The 18,404-nt window shown below is 58.2% G+C and overlaps 1 protein-coding gene across 6 annotated transcripts in view; it reads right to left on the bottom strand.

Annotated features, from left to right (window-relative positions):
• The window catches only part of CDK18 (cyclin dependent kinase 18), a 30,654-nt gene that overhangs the window by 3,640 nt on the left and 8,610 nt on the right, over positions 1–18,404 (bottom strand). For 4 of the 6 annotated variants that reach the window (XM_025855203.2, XM_025855207.2, XM_025855206.2 and 1 more), the window contains exons 2-12: positions 5,793–5,942; positions 5,465–5,604; positions 4,751–4,876; positions 3,861–3,917; positions 2,910–3,024; positions 2,625–2,719; positions 2,341–2,403; positions 1,551–1,674; positions 1,320–1,440; positions 436–533; positions 101–206 (exon numbers count right to left, since the gene is read on the bottom strand). In XM_025855203.2, coding sequence (XP_025710988.1) covers positions 101–206; positions 436–533; positions 1,320–1,440; positions 1,551–1,674; positions 2,341–2,403; positions 2,625–2,719; positions 2,910–3,024; positions 3,861–3,917; positions 4,751–4,876; positions 5,465–5,604; positions 5,793–5,942 — 1,195 coding nt within the window. Of the gene's footprint in view, positions 1–100; positions 207–435; positions 534–1,319; positions 1,441–1,550; positions 1,675–2,340; positions 2,404–2,624; positions 2,720–2,909; positions 3,025–3,860; positions 3,918–4,750; positions 4,877–5,464; positions 5,605–5,792; positions 5,943–14,652; positions 14,831–18,404 lie in introns of those variants that run through there. The other 2 variants (XM_073884478.1, XM_025855204.2) reach the window with 2 other exon arrangements.

Below are 18,404 nucleotides of genomic sequence, written 5' to 3'. Positions count from 1 at the left end.
CCTGGGTGGGAGGGCCAGGGGCCAGGGGTGTGCGTGGCCACCTCCAGGAGGGACAGCGGGGACCGTGAGCAGGCGAGGAGGTGTGGGGCGCCAGGGCTACCTGGGAGCGTGGCTGATGAGCGGCTGAGGGAGGTACCGCGGGAAATTGTAGGCTCTGAACTCCGACAGGGCGGTCACGCCGGGCCACATCTCGTCCGTAGGGGTCCCTGGGGAGATGAGAGGGCGTGGGAAGGGCAGAGTGAGGGGCCAGGGCCACGGGCGACTTGGGAAGGATGCAGTGAAGAGGGTGGGGGCAGAGAATGGCGGAGGCCACAGGGGTCGCCGCCCCGTTGAGAGCGAGTGGGAGCCCCTCTTCCCAGGCCCTTTCTGCGCCTGGGCTGGACGGAGTTCTGGCGCCTCCTGGTGGCGAACGGGAGGGAACGGCCGGAGACTAACCCAGGAGTCGGAAGATGAGGTGCAGCTCCTCCTTGACCGTGGAGCCGGGGAAGAGGGGCCTCCCCGTGGCCATCTCGTAGTGGATGCAGCCCACGCCCCTGCGGGGAGCAATGCGCAGGGGCGGCGTCAGGCTGGGCCTCCTCGCACCCGCCCTTCCTAGGACTGCTCCACCAGGGCACCAGTGATGCCCCGGCCGTGGTGGCTGCAAGGGTCCTGGCCCCGAGTGGGGTGGCCCAGGACAGGGGAGACTAGCACAGCCCAGTCCGCCACTGGGGCCTCTCTCTGGGGCTCCTCTGGGCTCTAGGGCGCTTTAGCCTCTCCCCTCACTCCGTAGAGTTTGGGTCTGCACCCATGTGCCAGTTCCTCAAAGCAGCGCTATCTCAAACTCTGCCCCCACAGGAAGAGGGAAGTCCATAAATCCATTCTCTTGGGGACCCCCTAGCACAGAACACAGTGATCATTCATCAGAAACCTGGGTTTCTGCTTAAAAATTGGGCTGATTTTTTTTCGTTCTATAGCAAATCATATGCATGTTAATTTTAGCACAAAAGTAATAAATCCTTTCCAAAATTTTCAGTAGAAATGATGCTTGGGGAAGATTCATCATATTTACTGTGGCAGTCCTCCTGTACCCTCTGGTAACCTCCTCGGGATCCCTGGGGGAGTATTTCAGAAGCAGAGCCTTGGAGGGTCTATTTAGAGCCAGGGGAACTCTAACATACTCCAGACTTAATTCTTTCCCATCCAGTTACTGCAGGAGGATGTCACCTGGCTTCTAGTTAGGCAGGAGGTTAGGCAGTTCTTTGCAGAGGGCCTTGAGGCAGCAAAAGGGAAGGTGGGGGTGTGGAAACCCCCCTCACCCTGGTCCCATGGCGCTTACTCACCACATATCAATGGGGGTGGAGTACTCTGTGGACCCCAACAGCACATCAGGGGGCCTGTACCACAGGGTCACCACCTCATTGGAGTAGGTCTTCGTGGGCACTGACTTGGCCCGGGCCAGTCCTGGGGACAGACATGTTACTGAGCCTCCCAGCTCCCTCTCCCACAGCACCCACCTCCTTAGGAGACCGTGCCAGACCCGCCCCCTGGCCCCGGTGGGCTCCGGCCCTCACCAAAGTCAGCCAGCTTCAGCTCCCCCCTCTCACTAATGAGCAGGTTCTGCGGTTTCAGGTCCCGGTGCAGGATCTTTCGGCGGTGGCAGTAGGCAAGGCCCCGGAGCAGCTGAAACATGAAAATCTGAGGGAGGATGGGAGGAGAGGTGAGCAGGGGAAGGTGAGGGTGTGTCCCCCCCGGGAGACCCTGTGTTTCTGCCCCATGGCCGGGAGGGGCGGCGAGGTCGCTGGGGAGCTACCCGTTCTCCACCCATGCTGCGCTCCATCCTGGGCTCCATCCATCCCGGGGAATCCCATCCACAGGGGAGGGCACCAGGTGTGCAGCAGAGGCAGCAGGGTGCTGGAGGCCAGGGCGTTCTCCGGTCTGGGAGCTGAGGGGGGCCAAGCAGGGCCAGGAAGCCCACCGGGGTGGGGAGCTATGCACTTGGTTCTTTCACAATGACCAGAAGGGGTCATTCATCCCTTCAAGCTTCTTCAGAAGCCTACTTTCATCCATGTACCCATTTGACACCTGGGAAAACTGATGCTCAGAGTTGGAGAGGGGATTTTATATCATCAGCTAGATGGTGGCAGAGGGTGTGTGTCTGCATCGGTGGGGCAGGGCGCTTAGCACAGTTCCCGGTATTCCCTGAATGACAGTGACCTTGCACACCCTCATACCTTTGCAGGTCTGAGCAACCTCAGCAGCTGGGACCCTGGTGGTGAGAGTGGGTTCCCATGCTGGGCTTGAGAACAGATGGGGACTGAGATGGGGCCCCTGAGGGTAGGCGGTCCTTACGGAGGCCCTCACCTTGACATTGTGCATGCTCATGAGGTTTCCACAGTGGTCCAGATACTGCTTCAGGTCACTGTCCTGGAACACAGAGCCTGGCTCAGCCCCGACCTGTCTTGACCCCTGGCTGGAAGCCCCTCCCCAGGCAGGGCCCAAGGTCTGAGCTGCCTTTAAACCCCCTGGGCCCACTCCTGCATGGGAGCATCTGAGAACCTGATTCTAGAACAAGGCCCGAGCTGCCCCCCACCCTGCCCCCACCCCCACCACAGAGGGAAGAAGCTGCTAGCCCCAGCCCAACTCACCAGGTACTCAAACACCAGGGTGAGAGACCGCTCCGTATGGATGAGGTCATGCAGGGTCACAATATTGGCGTGCTTTAGGTTCTTCAGAAGAGACACTGTAGGGGGCGACAGGCCCACCTGGGTCCCTGGGGCCCCACACACCCCTCATACCCTCTCTTCCTGGGATCAGCCCTAGGAGCCGCCACTCCAGCAATGACCCTCTGCCCCTAGGCTCCCACTGGGGCTCAGGTCAATGAAGCCCTCCTCCCAGGAGCCCCAGGAGCTCAGGACCCTAGGGTATTGTACCCTCTCGGATGGCAGTGCAAGGCGCCCCCTCCTCATGCTCCAGCCGGATCTCCTTCAGGGCCACGAGGTTCTCCGTCAGCTTGCTGCGCCCTTTGAAGACTGTGGCATAGGTACCCTGGGGACAAGAACCCCGACAGCACCAGCCACACTCAGGGCCCACGACCCTCTGTCCAGCGCCCTCCTCTCTGTGCCTCTGCTTGCGCTGTGCCCTTCCCCCTTCTTTTCCTTTCACTGAGGTTCTGTGTTTGCTCCAAGGCCCATCTCTCTCTGACTCTGTCCCTCACTCCTCCCTGTTCACAATGAATTGTCCTCCCCCGAGCCCCCAGCAGGCGAGGTGCCCTTCTATTATAACAGTTTTGTTCTTCCTTATGTTGATGTTTACAGGTAGGTCTCCTCTTTGGGTTCCTGGAGGGAGAGGGCCGTGTCTTCCTCCTGTCTGGAAACCTTCGGCCGCCCCAGGGCCCTGACACAAAGCGTGGCGCAGTGGGAACAGAAATAGCTAACGGCCCACAGCGCTTACTCTGCGGCAGGTGCGGTCTAAGCGTGTACGCAAGCTTCTTAGAGTAACCTAGTCCATCCTCACGACAGCCCTAGGAGACACAGCCATTACACCTGCATTTGACAGAGCAAGAAACTAAGGCACAGAGAGGTCCCCTCATTTGCCCAAGGCCACACAGCTAGTAAATGGCAGAGACGGGATTTGAATCCAGAGAAACACTTGCAGGAAAAACAGACAGACAGACAAACTGGATTATGCCCAGAGCCCACGGGCCCCACTCCATCCTCATGCCCTCCTCCAAGACCTGGGCCTCCCTCAACACTGCAAAAGGCTGGGCCAGATTGGACGGCCAAGACAGTACGCCTCCAGGGGGCAGGGGCGATGGGAAGGCAGGACAGGGTGGGCAGGGGAGTCCCTGTCCCTGCTCCTCACTGTCCCGCCCAGCCTCTTACCTCCCCCAGTTTGTCCAGTTTCACGTATGTTTCCAGTTTCCCAAAGCCGATATCTGACTGAGAGGGAGAGACATAGGGTCCTGTGAGCCTGAAGGCCCCACAGCCCCACATACATCATGCCCCACAGACAGCCTCCAGGAGGGAAGGGAATGAGACCCCCATCAGGGAGAGGCAACAACAGAGCCTAGCAGGGACGAGGGCGGCCACAAGTCCTGCCTCTTGGCCTCTCCCCTCTAACCCCAGGATAAAGGAAGGAACCCTAGGAGGTATGAGTTTCTTCCTCCCCTGGAGTGGAGGGGGCGGAGCCAGGGCTGGGGCACCTGGGATTGCCGCACACCTTCAACACCTGTCTGTCTCCACCTTGCTCAGACTACTAGCTCCTCGTGGGCAGAAACTGTGTCTTGTTCTCAACTGTACTTCAAGTTCAGAACCAGCCTCCCCGGCAGTCTCTCTCATCAGCATACTTCCTCTAGCTCAGTGGTACCCGACCCTTAACAATATAGATTCCTGGGCCCCACCACCCAGAGTCTGATTCTGTAGGTATCTGGAGTGGGGGCCAGAGTCCACGTTTTGCAAGATGCTCCCAAGGAAATATGGATAAGCAGCCATGACCGGAAAGCACATGTCAGCTGGTCTATGGGTCTCACCGCAGTGGAAACTGTGGGGGCCCAGAGAGGGCTTGGGCCTCAGCACCAGCCCTGTTGGGACTCACCTAGGGGAGTGGACGTTGACCAAGGACTAGAAGCTTGCGAATTGGCCGAAGCCAGCAGGTGGCGCCAGAGGCCCACAAACTGCTGCAGGCGTCCTCCGTACAGGCAAACCCCAACTGATGTGTCCAGGCTGGGGGAGGAGGGTCTCCCCTGGTGACCTCTGACCCTCTTGGGACTCACCAGGGATGCTCGGCGGGACATGCGGCTGAGCGGTTTGGGCAGGTCTGGACTCTCCAGCTGTAGCTTCTGCAGGAATTCCTGGGGCAGGCGGATGTCCATGGGCAGAGACAGCCTCTTACTGATGTCCTGCAGTGGCCAGGATGAGACAGGGACGCCCGTGTTTGCTCCATGTTACCTCGTGCTGTGGGACCCTCACCTTTCACCCAGGGCCTGGCTTTCCCTGTAGAGCAACCCCAGGAGGGCCAAACCACGGGCTGTGACCCCAGGCTCACAGCTGCTTCAAAGATGTGCTCAGAGACATATGTGAACATGCAGGGGTTGGTGTGTGACCTCAGGAGGTCCCTTTCCCTCTCTGGGCTGCAGCATAACCATCTATAGAATGAGATTCCAACGGATGGAAGCCTATTTTTCTTACACATGGACCCCTGCAGACGAGTCATAAGAACAGTAGTCAAATCGTCTGGCTTCGTTTTGTACCAGGACTGTTCTAGGCACTTGGCATATATTAACTTGTTTAATCTTCACGATGACCATTTTAACACAAGGAGACTGCTATACAGAGGTTGAGACACTTGCTCAAGGTCACAGATCTGATCAACAGCAGAGCTGGGATCTGAACCCATGAAGTCTGGCTCCCAGGCCGCCACCCTCCTTGGGCACACACTGTCCGGTGTGTCCTGCCGCGCCCACAGGGGAGAGCCCAGAGCCCCTCACCTCCATGGAGAAGCGGCGCTGGTTCTGCCGCCGGTACTGCATGCCAGGGGACGGCTGCCCAGGGTCCTCCCCGCTGTCTGTCGGGGAGACGGTGCTGGACTCTGGCTGGGGGTCTCTGCCAAGAGGCCCGAGCTGCAGGTCTGAGAGGGAGAGGCGTCAGCTGCCCACCCTGTCCCTCTGCCCCAGGGAGGGAGGAGGAGGGAGGGGGGGGCAGGGAGTCTGCCACCCCACCTCTGTCCTCCCCCAGCAGTGTGGGCCGGGTCAGGGAGGGCCAGGAGGGGCTGTGGGGGGCGTCAAGGGTGGGGCGGGGGGCGGCCGGACCCCTCACCCTCATTGCGCCTGTTGTGGAGCTGGTTGAACTGCTCTGTGAACTCGGCCAAGGACTCCTCGATGGTCTCGGTGCGCGGTACAGACAGGGAGAGGCGGCGCTTAAAGTTCTTCATCTTGTTCATGGTCAGCGGGGAGCAGGCAGTGGGGCCTGAGACGGGAGAGGGGAGCAGCGCGGGTGAGAACCAGACACCAGGCTGGGCTGACAGCAGATGCGAATTCTGGGTCTTGGTCTCCGTCTGCCCATCGAGCTCTGGGGCCCCGCATTCGGGAGCCCGGGTTGCATCTTCTTCACCAAGGTTCCAGGACCTAGCCCTCCTCCTCCCTGTGAATCCCGCTCCCCCGGCCCCCCAGAACCCCCCACCCCCACCCCGCCCCGGCCCTGGGGAGGTAGTCACACTATGTACTAAGTAAGCAGTATAGCGAAGTGCTGCTCATAATAGCAGTGTGGCGTGCTGGCAGGGTCCTGGGGGCCTCAGCAGGCCAGACGGTAACCTTTGGGCTCCTGGAGGTCTACAGAATTCTCAAGAGGCCTGGAGTGGCAGGGAGGGGACCAGAACTCGGGCCAATAGCTCTTCACCAACTTGTGTGTAAGAGCTTGAGTATGTCAACAGCCAGTAAGCCTCACTGACTAACGCCCAGAAGCTGAACATCAGCTCGGCCTGCGGCCCTGTTACAGAGTCTGGTCCAAACCCCACTTCATCCTCATACTGACACCTGGAGGTCCCCCTCTGGCTTGTCCTAGGTCCCTGGGGCCCAGAAAAGGAGAAGGGACAAGGGAGGGGACGTGTGCCTCTGAGCGGGCCCCACCCCATCTCTCCAACTGAAATGTGGGAGGTCGGGAGAAGCTGAAGGTCTCAGGGGACACACAGAAGCTTGCCAGAAAACGAGGGCCTCAGGGACAGGAGGCTGGGCTCCTCTCACACCAGAGCCCCGAGGGGGCAGGGTGTCCACACCGCAGAGAACGCAGTGGGGGAGAAGGGTGCGCTGCTCTGTTCACCTCAAGGCCCCTTCCCGAGCCAGAAAGGGTTCCCTCCCTGGGGCTCCCCAGCCCTTGTGCCCTCTGAGGGGGTACCCTGCTGGCCACGCAGTGAGACTGTTTCTTCCTGCAGACCCTTCCTTCTGTATCTTGCCCTGAAACACCCCCCGCCCCGCCACTCCCCTCCATGATTTCATAAGTTCCCGGGTGTGGCTGCCCCTCGTCCTCCCTGGTGGAGCAGGGACCAGGAGGCCTCCCAAGCGCCCCACCGACGCCTGCCAAGGGCCGATCCTGTGATGGGAGACGGCCACCCTGCACCCTCTCCCAGCTTTTACCCGAGCACCCGGCACAGCCCATTCTCAATCACTAGCCAGTTCCCTGTTGCCAAAGACCCCTCCTGAATCCCCCTGGTTTAAGGGATTCTGGGTCATAACATGTTTGCTTTGCTTCCTGGTCATCCTTCTTTCCTCAGCCAGCCTGGAGAGGGTCCCTTCCCTGGGCCAGCGGGCGCCTGAGCCCAGAGCCGAGGGGGCGGTGAAGTGGATGGGATGGGGGTCGGGGGGCGGCCAGGTCCTCTTTCCTCCGGCTGGCGCCAGCTGAGCCCATCTCTGTCCGCTGGGCCCTGGAGTCTCACTTGGTTCATTCAGTCGACAGGTAAGCACCAAGTAGCTCCTATGTGCTGGGGTCACGGGGGGGGGGGAGTGAAGTGCGGTCCCTATTCTCCAGGAACTCAGGGGCTGCTGATGCCTCCTCTGAGGAGAAGGTACCAGAAGCTGTTCTTCCAGCTTCCTTGGCAAAGCCCAGCGCCCCGGACTTTCCGGATTCCCCGGCCCTAAGCTCATTCCTGCCCTCCAACCTCCGCCGCTCCTCCCTGGCCCCCTGCGCTCTGGGGCCGCCGTCTGTAGGACGCACAGGTGGACGCGAAGCTCCCAGCGGGCAGTCACCCCGCCTTACCCTGGAGTGTGCAGCCAGCCAGGGGCCAGAGCCTGTCCCATAACGGAAGCTTCGTGACAATGGCAGCATATGGGTTCCAGGGACAGGAGGACCTAGATGTGTCCTACCTGTTGCCTCACATTTCCCAGCAGGACAGGAGAGTGGAGATGTCCCCATTGGACAGGTCAGTTGTTTACAAAGTTGGCTGAACATCAGTAGCACCAGGGAGTATTTTTAAAAATTTCAGATTCCTGCGTCTCACTCTCAGAGTCTGGAACTGAGGATGGTGACTGGGAAAATGAATTTTTAAAAAAAGCATCCCCAGGGCACCTGGGTGGTTCAGTTGGTTAAGCATCTGCCTTCGGTTCAGGTCATGATCCCAGGGTCCTGGGATCGAGTCCCGCGTCAGGCTTCCTGCTAAGCAAGGAGCCTGCTTCTCCCTCTGCCTGCCGCTCCCCCTGCTTGTGCCCCCCACCCTCTCTGACAAATAAATAAAATCTTTAAAAAAAAAAAAAAGCATCCCCAGGGATCTGGACATGGAGCCACGGTGAGAAGCATCTGAGGTCTAGGTAAGGGATGGTAATCCACCCAGGATTCCAGGTTGCCCTACTGTGCTGAGACAGGGAATCCTCTGAGCTGGGGAGGTGCAGGGAGGCAGAAGACAGAAGGCAGGCCAAGTGGAGCAGCAGAACCCCCACCATACCCACCCCCAACCACCACACAGGGGAAGAAATGTCTGCCCGGCAGACTGATGCCCCAGGCTCGGTCACGGTTAGCCTAGGGCTGTAGGGGGGAGCCAGGCACTTGGCTCCTTCAGGTCTGAGCTCTGCCAAGAGGGACTAGTCACGCCCCTTTCTAAAAACAGGGCTCCCCCATAAAGCCATCCAGCAGTCTGGGATTTATGGGATGGCATGTTGGGTTTGTGCTCAGGAATCCACCAGTAGCTGCCATAAATCTTATGCCCTTGCTCTTGCCTGTCGGGGAGGGGGGCTCATTAGAAGCCTTCTAGGAGGGAGGCCCCCGGTTTCTGCAAAACAAAAGAGAACCAGCCCTGAGGGGCGCCTGCTAGTGCTGTCCCCTCCGTTCAGTTAGGAGCTAGGAGCCACCAGCTTGGGTCTGGGGTGGGATGGAGGGTGGCCTGGGGAGCTAGAAGGAAGGTAAAGCGGAGGATGGCTTCTCAAGCAGGAACGCAGGGCCAGGCGATGCCGAGGGATGGGGACGGGCTGTCCTCCACCCACGCGAGAGAGACCCGGAGGAAGTGGTTGTCACTGAGCAGGAGGACGGAGGTCAGATGTAAGGATGGACTTACTGGTGGTGACAGCGAGGCAGGCGGCAGGGGTGGTGACCACAGCAGAGAGTGGACGCCTCGCTCTGCTGGGGACAATCGGGGCATTGAACCCTGCAGGGTCTTGGGTGTGACAGGGCAGACCGAGTAGTGAATGCTCCCTGTTGTTCCCTCGCTCAAGACATAAAATGCCTCTGTCACTTTTCCCTTGAGAGAATCAGCTCTTCAGATTTGGGGGGTCAAGGGGGAAGGGGGACAGGAAAAAGGCCTGTCACCTTGTTGCTGTCTGCCCCTCACCCCCATCCGGGGACAGAAGGGCTCAGTGTGACCCAGCCCGAGGCCAGCCCAAGGCCGGGCACAGTGTGGCCTTTGTCCCCGGGGCCAGGGAGCCATCTGGGGCTGTCCTCGTGCAACTGGTGCCAGGGCAAGAGGGAGCTGGGCACCCAGGGATGCTGGGCTGGGGGATGTTGGAGAAGAGTCCCCCTCAGGAACTGTGGGCGTGGACTCCCCACAACCAGGCCTCCCTCCCCTCCTGCCCACCTGCCAGGTGAGCCTAAAGTTCTCAGCCTACCTCCTGTCATTTCCTCCCGGGCACACACCAACCAGCCCAGAACTTCCTGCTGGTGCCAAAACAGCGAGTGGTACAGGGGTAGGGAGGAGCCAGGCTGGAAGGAAGCGGACACTTGCCCAGAGGCCGCCATATGCCCAGTGAGAAAGGGCTGAACTTTGGGAACGGTAGCAGGAGAAGCCCTTAGAGACCCACCATTCACATCCCCTTGCTGGCCCATGGAGGACACCGAGGCTTCAGGATGAGACCTGACTTGCTCGAAATCATGCAGCAATTTCCTGCTTGTTACTAAATGCACAAACTCTGACCACATTGCTCCCTGCTTCTCCTAATGGGAGCCCTCACCATGCTGCCCCTCCCTGGGACCCGGGCTGTAGGAGCCGTTTCCTGTTTGAGGTCTCCTCCAGGTTTCCTCCACCCCCACCCCGAATTAAAAGCCAAATTCACATTCTGGTGCCACCCCCAGCAGGGCTGGAGGGTGCCACTTCAGTTATATAATCTCTCTTAGCTTTGGCTCTAGTCCTTCACTTGACAAGTGTTTATTAACAGCTACACATGCCAGGCACTGTTGTAGACCCTGAGAATCCACTTATGAAAGAAACAGACATAATTTCTGCCCTCACGGCACTTACATTTTAATGGTGGGGAGCAGCACAAACAAGAAAATAAATACATAAAATGCACAGGATGTTAGCTGGTGACAGGTGCAATGGAGCAAAAGAAAGTAGCAGAGAAGGATGGGGGCTGAGGGGGCTGGGGTGTTGCAATTTTAAACAGGGTAGTCAGGAAGGTCTCTGTGGGAAAGTGACATCTCAGGAAGAATTCCAAGAAGTAGTGTAAGCAAAGGAGCTAGTCATGTGGAATCTAGGGGAAGCAGATCAGTGCAGGAACAGGCGGTGCAAAGGTCCTGAGGCAGAAGTGAGTTTGGTATGCTCTAGGAACAGCAGTGTGGCTGCAGAGGAGGCCATAGGGGAACAAAGAGCAGAGTGTCAGCCCCCACAGGGAACAGGAGGGTTTCAGCAGCTGAGTGATGTGATCCCACTTAGATTTCAATAGGCTCCCTCTGGCTACTGTGTTGAGAACAGACTGTGTGGGCAAGGAAGGAAGCAGGGAGCCTCATCAGGAGGCTACTGTAGAGATCCAGGTGACAGATGGTGGTGGTGGCCAAGACCAGTGTGGGAGCAGTGGAAGCGGCTGGCTTCTGGATAGATTTTGCAGGTGGAGCCCAAGGGATTTGCAGAGGGGGTGTCCGAGAGGAGTCAAGCAAGACTCTGAAGGGCTCTGGTTAGAGCAACTGGGAGGATGGAGTGGCCACCGCTAGACACGAGGAATGCTGGAGCAGAGGTTTGGGAGGGAAGAACAGAAACTAGGTTTGGGGCAAGTGTTTCATGTCCAGCAGACGTCTGAGTGCGGATGCTGGGTGAGCTAACAAGACGCGGCACCAGCACAAGGAGGCCGCCAGGGCACGTTAGCGCTTCCCTCCTCTTCCCTCAAGCTCCTGCTCAGATGCAAAGATGTGCCGGAAAAGAGCCCCAGATAAGGCTCACGAGACACGAGACACGTCCCTCAGAGATTCCTGACAGCCTACGAAGCGCTCTGAGACCCCTGACGGAAAAGGGGCAGGAAGCAGGGCCGTGGTCAGCTACCCGCAGGCCTGAGGCACCTGACTGAGAGGGAAAGACCAGGCAGGCAGGGTCCCCCTGACTTAGATGACACAACTCGCCAGGGCCACGCGGGGCAGAGGACCCCGGCCTCCTGGCTGACCGCTCTCAGCCCCGGTCCTCGGAGGGGAGAAAGCTCCCCACGGCAGGCTGGCCGGGCCCCCAGGCCCAGTGTCCAGGGAGAGCAGACACAGCCTGCTGCCCCCAGGACAGCCCCTGCCAGGCCCCAGACCTGCCACCTGCCCCGGGCCTGGGCCACCTGCCGGGCCCTGACTGGGAGACTACAGAGGCAGAGAAGGAGCTTGGCAGAGCATCCAGGGGAGCTGGGCAGCAGTGTCTACCCCACGGAAGTGAGGCTGGTGTGAAGGGCGGAGGGCGGCTTCCTCCCTGAATCTCCAGGGAGCCAGGCTTGGAGATTCCTCTTAGCAAACCCCTCTGAGAAGCCCTTTCCCTCCTCCCTGAATGAAGCCCCAGTTCACAGCCTTCACCCAAGGTCCTTCAATCCGGCCCCCTGCCTCCAATGGCTTTGGTCTCCCCGCTCTCCACAACCCAAGCTCGGCCCCAGCACCTGTACCCTGGCCCACAGTTCAGGCCAGTCCAGGCCTGGGGTCTGGCGAGGCTTCCCCGACCCCCCAGGGCCACAGGGCGGCCCTCGGATGGGCACCGTCCGAGAAAGCGCATCCTCTCCCGGGGCCCCAGTGGGGACTTTTCAAGCACCCCTCTCACCAGGGGCACTCTGCCCCCTCTGCCTGGTGTTGGTGACGGACAGCTGACAGGCACACAGGGCGCACCTCCTAGGCTCCAGGAACAAGTCAGGGGCTTCTCCAAGTCCCTCCTCTGCTTTCGTTCTGTTTTCTTTTCTTTTAGATCTCAGTCTCTGAGGGCCCAGGAACAGGGCTTGAAGGCTACAACTCGCAACTGCCCACTCTCTGAAGCCCAGAAGTTCTGAGCCTCGGTGTCGAGGCTGATCACTGGCCAGGACACCCTCGGCCGCCCTCTCCCTTCCCCCGGCCTCAGTCACTCTGCCACTTTGGGCGGGTTTCAGAACAAGCGGCCACGGCTGACCAAGTTTACAGACGTCATGAGCTAGGACTTCAGAGACACTCCCTCCTCCCAGTGAGATCTGTGCCTCAGGGACCCCTTTAGATAGCATCTCTTCCTCCGTCCTCCAGCTGAGCCGGCCCTGCACAGCGTGGGGCTTCGGTTTCTCTGGCTTGCGACAAAGCTCAGGGGCAGTCAGTCAGCAGTGGCCCAGAGCCCTCTTCGTTGACCTCGCTCCGTCCCAGCTCCGGCCTGGAGGAGAGGCTGGGAGCCTGGGGCCTCCAAGGTGGCCAGAATCGAGGAGCACAGAGAGGCCTGCAGCCGGCCTGCCAGGAAGCAGATGCTTCCCACCGCCTCTGTTGGGAATGCAGGAAGCAGGCGGTGGAGGCCTTCCAGGAGCATGCAGGGCTAACCTGCAGGACGCGCGGTCAGGAGGTGAAATGTCTGGGGCTCGGGGCTGCCCCTGCTCTTTGGGCAGATGTACCATTTACCCCTGTGGGGTCCTACCTGTCGGAAGTGTCCTAGAGTGAGGGCCACATGCTGGCCAGGCTGGCTCTCCAAAATTCTCTGCTGCTTGCACTATGAAAGAAATCCCAGCTTTGCCACTTAACAGTACCATGACCTGGGAAAACGCCCCATGCCTCAGTTTCACTGTCTGCTAAATGGGGAGAATATCTAATCCCCGATCCAACTGCTAAGAGGCTACTGGATTTAACTTTCTTGGTTGCTTTCTGACGATGTCACTCCCCTCTTTAAAATCCTTCAACATAACACTGCCCTCAGACAGAAGTCCAAACTCCAGAGCCCAGCAGACTAGGCCTCTTGTGTTTTGATCTGTCTCCTTCTTGAGTCTTGGCTCTCACCGCTCCCTGGAGGGTCCAGTTTTATGGGGTGTACTTGGTGTTCCCAGAGTAAACCACACCCATGCCCCACAACTTTGCACGTGCCGTTCATTCGGCCCAGGATGCCCTTCCTCATTGTTCCCTTGGTAAGATGACTTCCAAACTCAACTCAAGTTTCGCTTCCTCTGGAGAGCCACACATGACCACACCTCCTTCCTTTAGGTAAATTGGGATGCTTCCTCCTTGTCGCTTCCAGACCAGCCTGAGTACACTTGTCACTAGACTGTGATGTCCCGCAGGACGAGAGCGGGGTCTCAGTGAGCTGTTTGCCCAGCACCTTATGCAGCACTGGGAGCCTACGGGGTGCTCGGGCAGTGTTCGGGGAATGAATGAGGCCACCAGGCCACTGCGCCCCAAAGGCTTGTTTACAGCTCTTTCCTCTACATACATATGAGGCCCACTGAGGACAAAGACCGTTAGTCCCCTTGAGCCTCCAGGGTGCTCTGTCTTGTGCAGTACAGGCTGGTTCTCTTCCTCCTTTCAGTCTGGCCAAGGCCCTGTTTCTAGGTTTATCTCATGAGGCCAGGTCCATACTGAGAAGGTGGGCCTTGAGTACACCCAGGGTGGGCCTGGCCCTCTTTCTGGGCACCCAGAGCAAGACCCACGGTCCAGTGAACCAGCCCTAGACCCTGGACATCCTTGGTTCTTCTGACTCTCAGTGGGAACTGGGACATCGGCGGGACTGGCGGGCCAGGGACTAGGGAAGGCCAGTCGAGTGCTTCCATCTTCAAGGCTGCAGAAAGGCATAGCCTCTTCCAAGAGGCCTTCTGTGATGACCGTCACTTCTCCCCTGGCCTGAAAGCCCACTGGCCCCAGCCTATGGCATCCTGGACATCCCCAAGCAGGATGTCTGGCTCCCTGGACTGCACCTGTTCATTTGTCTGCTTCCCTGGTTTGCCTGTGAGCATGTTAAGAGCAAGGACTGGGTCTGACTCATCATTACACCCCCAGGGCCTGGCACTGAGCGAACCCTCAAATGATCAGCCATGAGTTCTGAGTTCTGAGTTCTAGGGGCTATTTGGAGACAAGAGAGAAGCCAGGAGACAGTCAGTTGCCCACTAGACTCGAAGCCTCAGCTGTAACCTAACCTGCCTTCTCTGGCCAGCTCTGGGCTCGGATGGCAGTCACGGGGTGGGGAGACAGGGAACCACTGAGGCACAGGGGGAAGCTGCCTGCCGGACAGTGACTCCCTCAGCGAGGTCTGTGGAGGTCTCTGCTTGGGCAGATGACCCACTGTGAGGGATGGACTGGGGATGGGGAAAGTCTTAATGCTAGGTTCCCACCAAACACCACTGAGTTGGGGCCCACGGGGCTTGTGGGGAGGGGGTTTGACAGGGCCCTGGGGCCTTCCTCATGTGTTCCCATCCCTCTGGGGCAGATTCCCAGGGCCTCACAGGTCAGGTGCACTACCCTGGTCAGACCTTGGCCTTGACCCCTACAGGTGACCCTTCCTGACCCCCTGACTGCCCATATCAGCCCTGCTGATACTCACTGTTGCCCTCCGTGGGTTCCTAAGGCTCAAGGAACAGAGGCCCATACGTCATCTTCTGCTTTTTCTTTCTGACCCTTTCTGAGACCCAGCTAAGTCTGGTCTGCAGTCTTTGGAGAGGCTCTGGATTTGCAAGTGCTAAGATGGAACAGCGTGCTCTTCGGCCAGCTCTGGTTCTGGCTGTGCAGAACATTCCAGACCAGAGGCTGCAGCAAGGAGCAGTAAAGGCAAGACCCATCCCCACATCACCCTGCCTCCAGACCAGGCCCGCCTCCCCTCCCAGGTGGAGGAGACCCTTTCCCTGCTCCTTTAGGCAGGCTCCATTACAGACCCTCAAGGAAGGTCCCTCAGCCACCTCGCCCAGCATTTTCAAAATCCCAAAGTCTGGAACCTTTTCTGAGGTCTTCCTTCAGTCCCAAAGGAAACAGCTCACACCTGTCTCCTCTCCATTTGCTTAAGCACAGAAGCTGGTGCCCACAATCTTCCACACAATGAAATGGAGGAGAAATAAGGCAGGTCAAGTTTGCCCACCCTCTGGCTCTCCCTCATCCATGCAAGAATCCCAGCTTTCTGGGTGGTCTGTCACGGGATCTTTGTTAACATCAAGTCCTGGCATCCCTGGGGACCTCTCAGTCTTGGGAGCAAGGAGGGCAGGAGGAAAGGCTTTCCTGGCATCTCTTGACTGTGTTCCTATTTATACTCCACTCCACTCCCAGCAGCCCCCTGCCTGCCCCCTCCAGTCTGGCCCACATTCCAACAGGACCCCCGCCAATATCTTCCAACCTTTAAGGCAAGCTGGCCTCCTCACACTCAGCATGGCTTCCCTCCCACCAGGCTGGGTCCAGGTATCCCCCCCCCCCCTTGGCCCGGACCACCTCCCGCTCCTCCTGCCTCCAAGGCCCCCTCTGAGAAACTTCTGAACACCTCACCGTTGTTCTGCTGTTCTCTAAATGCCCCGCTTCAGTGTCACTTGCTGCCCTGAGCTCAGTCAGGCTCCTCGGGGGAGGTACTGGTTTCTCCTAGTCACTCACTCATTCCACAGGTACCTGCTGGGGGTGGGGGTGGGGGGCCACTGTCCTAGGCTCCACGCCCTGTCTCCCTTCCCTTGGCCTCCAGGCTCTCCTCCTGCTTCCTTGTCCCTCCCCCATCTGCCAGACTCACTTCCTCTACCTGTCGCTCAAATCTGGCACTCCCCAGAGTTCCCTCTCCAGCCCTCTGTTCTTCCCCTCTGAGCTCTGTTCTGGTGACCTCATGCTCTCCCGTGGTGGAAACCGCCAGCCGCGTGCTGATGACTCCCATACCCAGAGCTCTGGCCCAGCAAGCCCCAGAGTGGCAATGAGCAGGTCCAACTGACTACCTGCTCTGCTGTCTACATGTCCTGGGGGGGGGGGGGGGGGGAGGGGGTTGACAAACTAGAATAAACCTCACTGGGACGGGAGGGAGCAGATAGTTTGAGATGTGTTTTTAAGTGAGAAGGGCAGATGTGTGCCACTCACAAAGCTCCATGTGTGCTAGATATTCACACGCCATAGACACACCCTTATAAACTCGGACATTATACCTATAATCCAGAAAGACACAAGATAAATTGCTAACAGAAGTTATCTCTGGGTGGGGGAACTGGGGAGTGACTCTAATATCTTCTTCTTGCTTATTTGTATCCTCTGATACTTCCATAATGGCCACTCACTGCTTATGTTAAAAGAAGTAACACTTCTTTTTAAATGAAAAGAAAGTATTTTTAGATTGGGATTCCAAAACTCTTTAGTGCAAGCCTGGGGAGAACTATAATTATCTCAAACAGGGATTGGTAAACTTGTTCTGTAAAAGGCCAGTCAATATTTTCAGCTCTGGGGGTCATATGGTCTCTGCTGCAATCACACAATTCCCCCCCACCCCTTGTAGAAAGTGCCCGAAGACAAGACGGACACAAGTGAGTGGGGCTGTCTGCCAATCAGCTTTTACTCGTGGACACAAAAATCTGAATTTTATATTGTTTTCAGTGCCACAGAATATTATTTTCTTCTTTTGAATTTTCCCCATTTAAAACTGTACTGACCATTTTTGGCTCGCATGCCCTACTGGAACGGGCTGGAGGTGGTTGAGCCCTCACTCACGGAGGCTTGCCCCCAAGCGTCCAGTGCCTGTACGGCATTTGAATCCAGCACCCACTCCTTTGGGAGGTTCTTTTTCTCCTCTTAACTGACAGTGGGGAGGCCTTCCAGGGTTTCCTCAGTCATCCGAGCCGTGGCAGGGACCGGCTTCGCAGGCCTTGGCTGGGGGAAGCCCTTGTCTATGCTCCAGAGTTTAAAGAACGGAGGGCCGGGTCCCTCCCAGAGTCTCAGAGCACTGCTCACCTTAGCAGCAGGATTGGTAAAAGTTAGAACCACAAACCCGTCATCTTGGATGGAGCTTTAGAAATCCCTTGGTCTGTGCCCTCATTTTTCACGCGAAGGCGGGACTCAGAAAGGGGAATGACCTGCCCAAGGCCACGCAGGTTGAAGGGGCAGAGCTGGGACCAGAACTGAGGGCCTGTGACTGTGACTTCAATGCTCTCTTTGATCCTTTGGGGACTGCAAGGAGCTGCCCAGAGATAGCACCCCTGCCACGGGGCGATGTCACCAGGGCAATCGGCAGCCCACTCAAGGACCACCTTGCCTAGGGAAGAAGCAACGTGAGCTGTGGCTCAGGCCAGTGCATGGCACCCAGCCCAGCCACAGTGAGGGGTACTGCCAGCTGGGCTCCAGGCCAGGAACAGGGAGGGGCTCTGGGACCCCTCGTCTGGCCTCATCCCATGCCCTGCTTGCAGAGGTGGTCTGGAGACCCAGCACTGCTGACGTTATGAGTGATACCCTCGGGCACAGGACCTACCTCCTACCTGCTTTCAGGCACTGAATCCTTTGCTAGATGCCTGGGGCCGGAGGAGAGAAGCAGCCCTGGTTCCTGAAGGGACCCCCCCCCCTCCACCTGCCCCACAAAGGAAAGGAAGGGCAGGCTCCTTTAGGGAAGCAAGGGTGTAAAGACAGAAATCATTCTGGAATTTTGTCAGAACTTACCACAATAACAATAAAATGCAGAAGGTCCTTGGCATGAGGGAGACTAGAAACATTTTAAGAATAATTCCCTTCCCCCTTTTGAGGCCTAAGCCATGGTTTCTACAGGGACCAAGCAGAAGCCAGGTTACTGAGAACTGCCACGTGCAGCCCAGTGACGCGGGGGGCTACTGCCCCTTGCTAATGACACGAGGTGAGGCAAGAAGCCGGGAGCGTGGTGGCCACTGCCTTTACTGACATCCTTCCGGCACGTGTAACACTCCCACTCTCCCCATGTTCTCACTGACGAATCTGAGGCTTGGGTGGGCAAGGTCCTGCGCCCGAGGCACCTCACTCAGCCGCAGGGGCAGGATTGGAGCCAAACCCCAAGTTGGTAAACCGCCCCCCATGCTGGACAGAAGGCGGGTGCTCGCATGTAAAGAATGAATGAATGCACCAGGGTGGCCATTATAGAGTCACCTTGTCTGTCCCCACCCCGCCAATTCCAGGGAAGATTTGATTTAATGTCAGTAGGTGGGGTGGGAGCACAGGGTGGGAGCCTGGTCCACCGTTCCAAGAAAGAGGGTCTCACCACTGTCCCTCCAAAAGTTCTGGCCAACGTCTCCTTACCCAGGGTGCCCTGTCTCACCAGGGACACTCATGCCTGCAAGGAGCTTTAAGACCCTTTCTGGTTGCGAGTCAAACCTCATACTTGCCTCCCGA

Source organism: Callorhinus ursinus, unplaced genomic scaffold (genome assembly GCF_003265705.2).
Source record: "Callorhinus ursinus isolate GAN/ISIS: 27379988/994484 unplaced genomic scaffold, GSC_fseal_2.0 scaffold57, whole genome shotgun sequence".
Taxonomy (NCBI): domain Eukaryota; kingdom Metazoa; phylum Chordata; class Mammalia; order Carnivora; family Otariidae; genus Callorhinus; species Callorhinus ursinus.
Note: the sequence above shows the minus strand (reverse complement) of the source record. Positions and strands in the feature narration are given on the sequence as shown.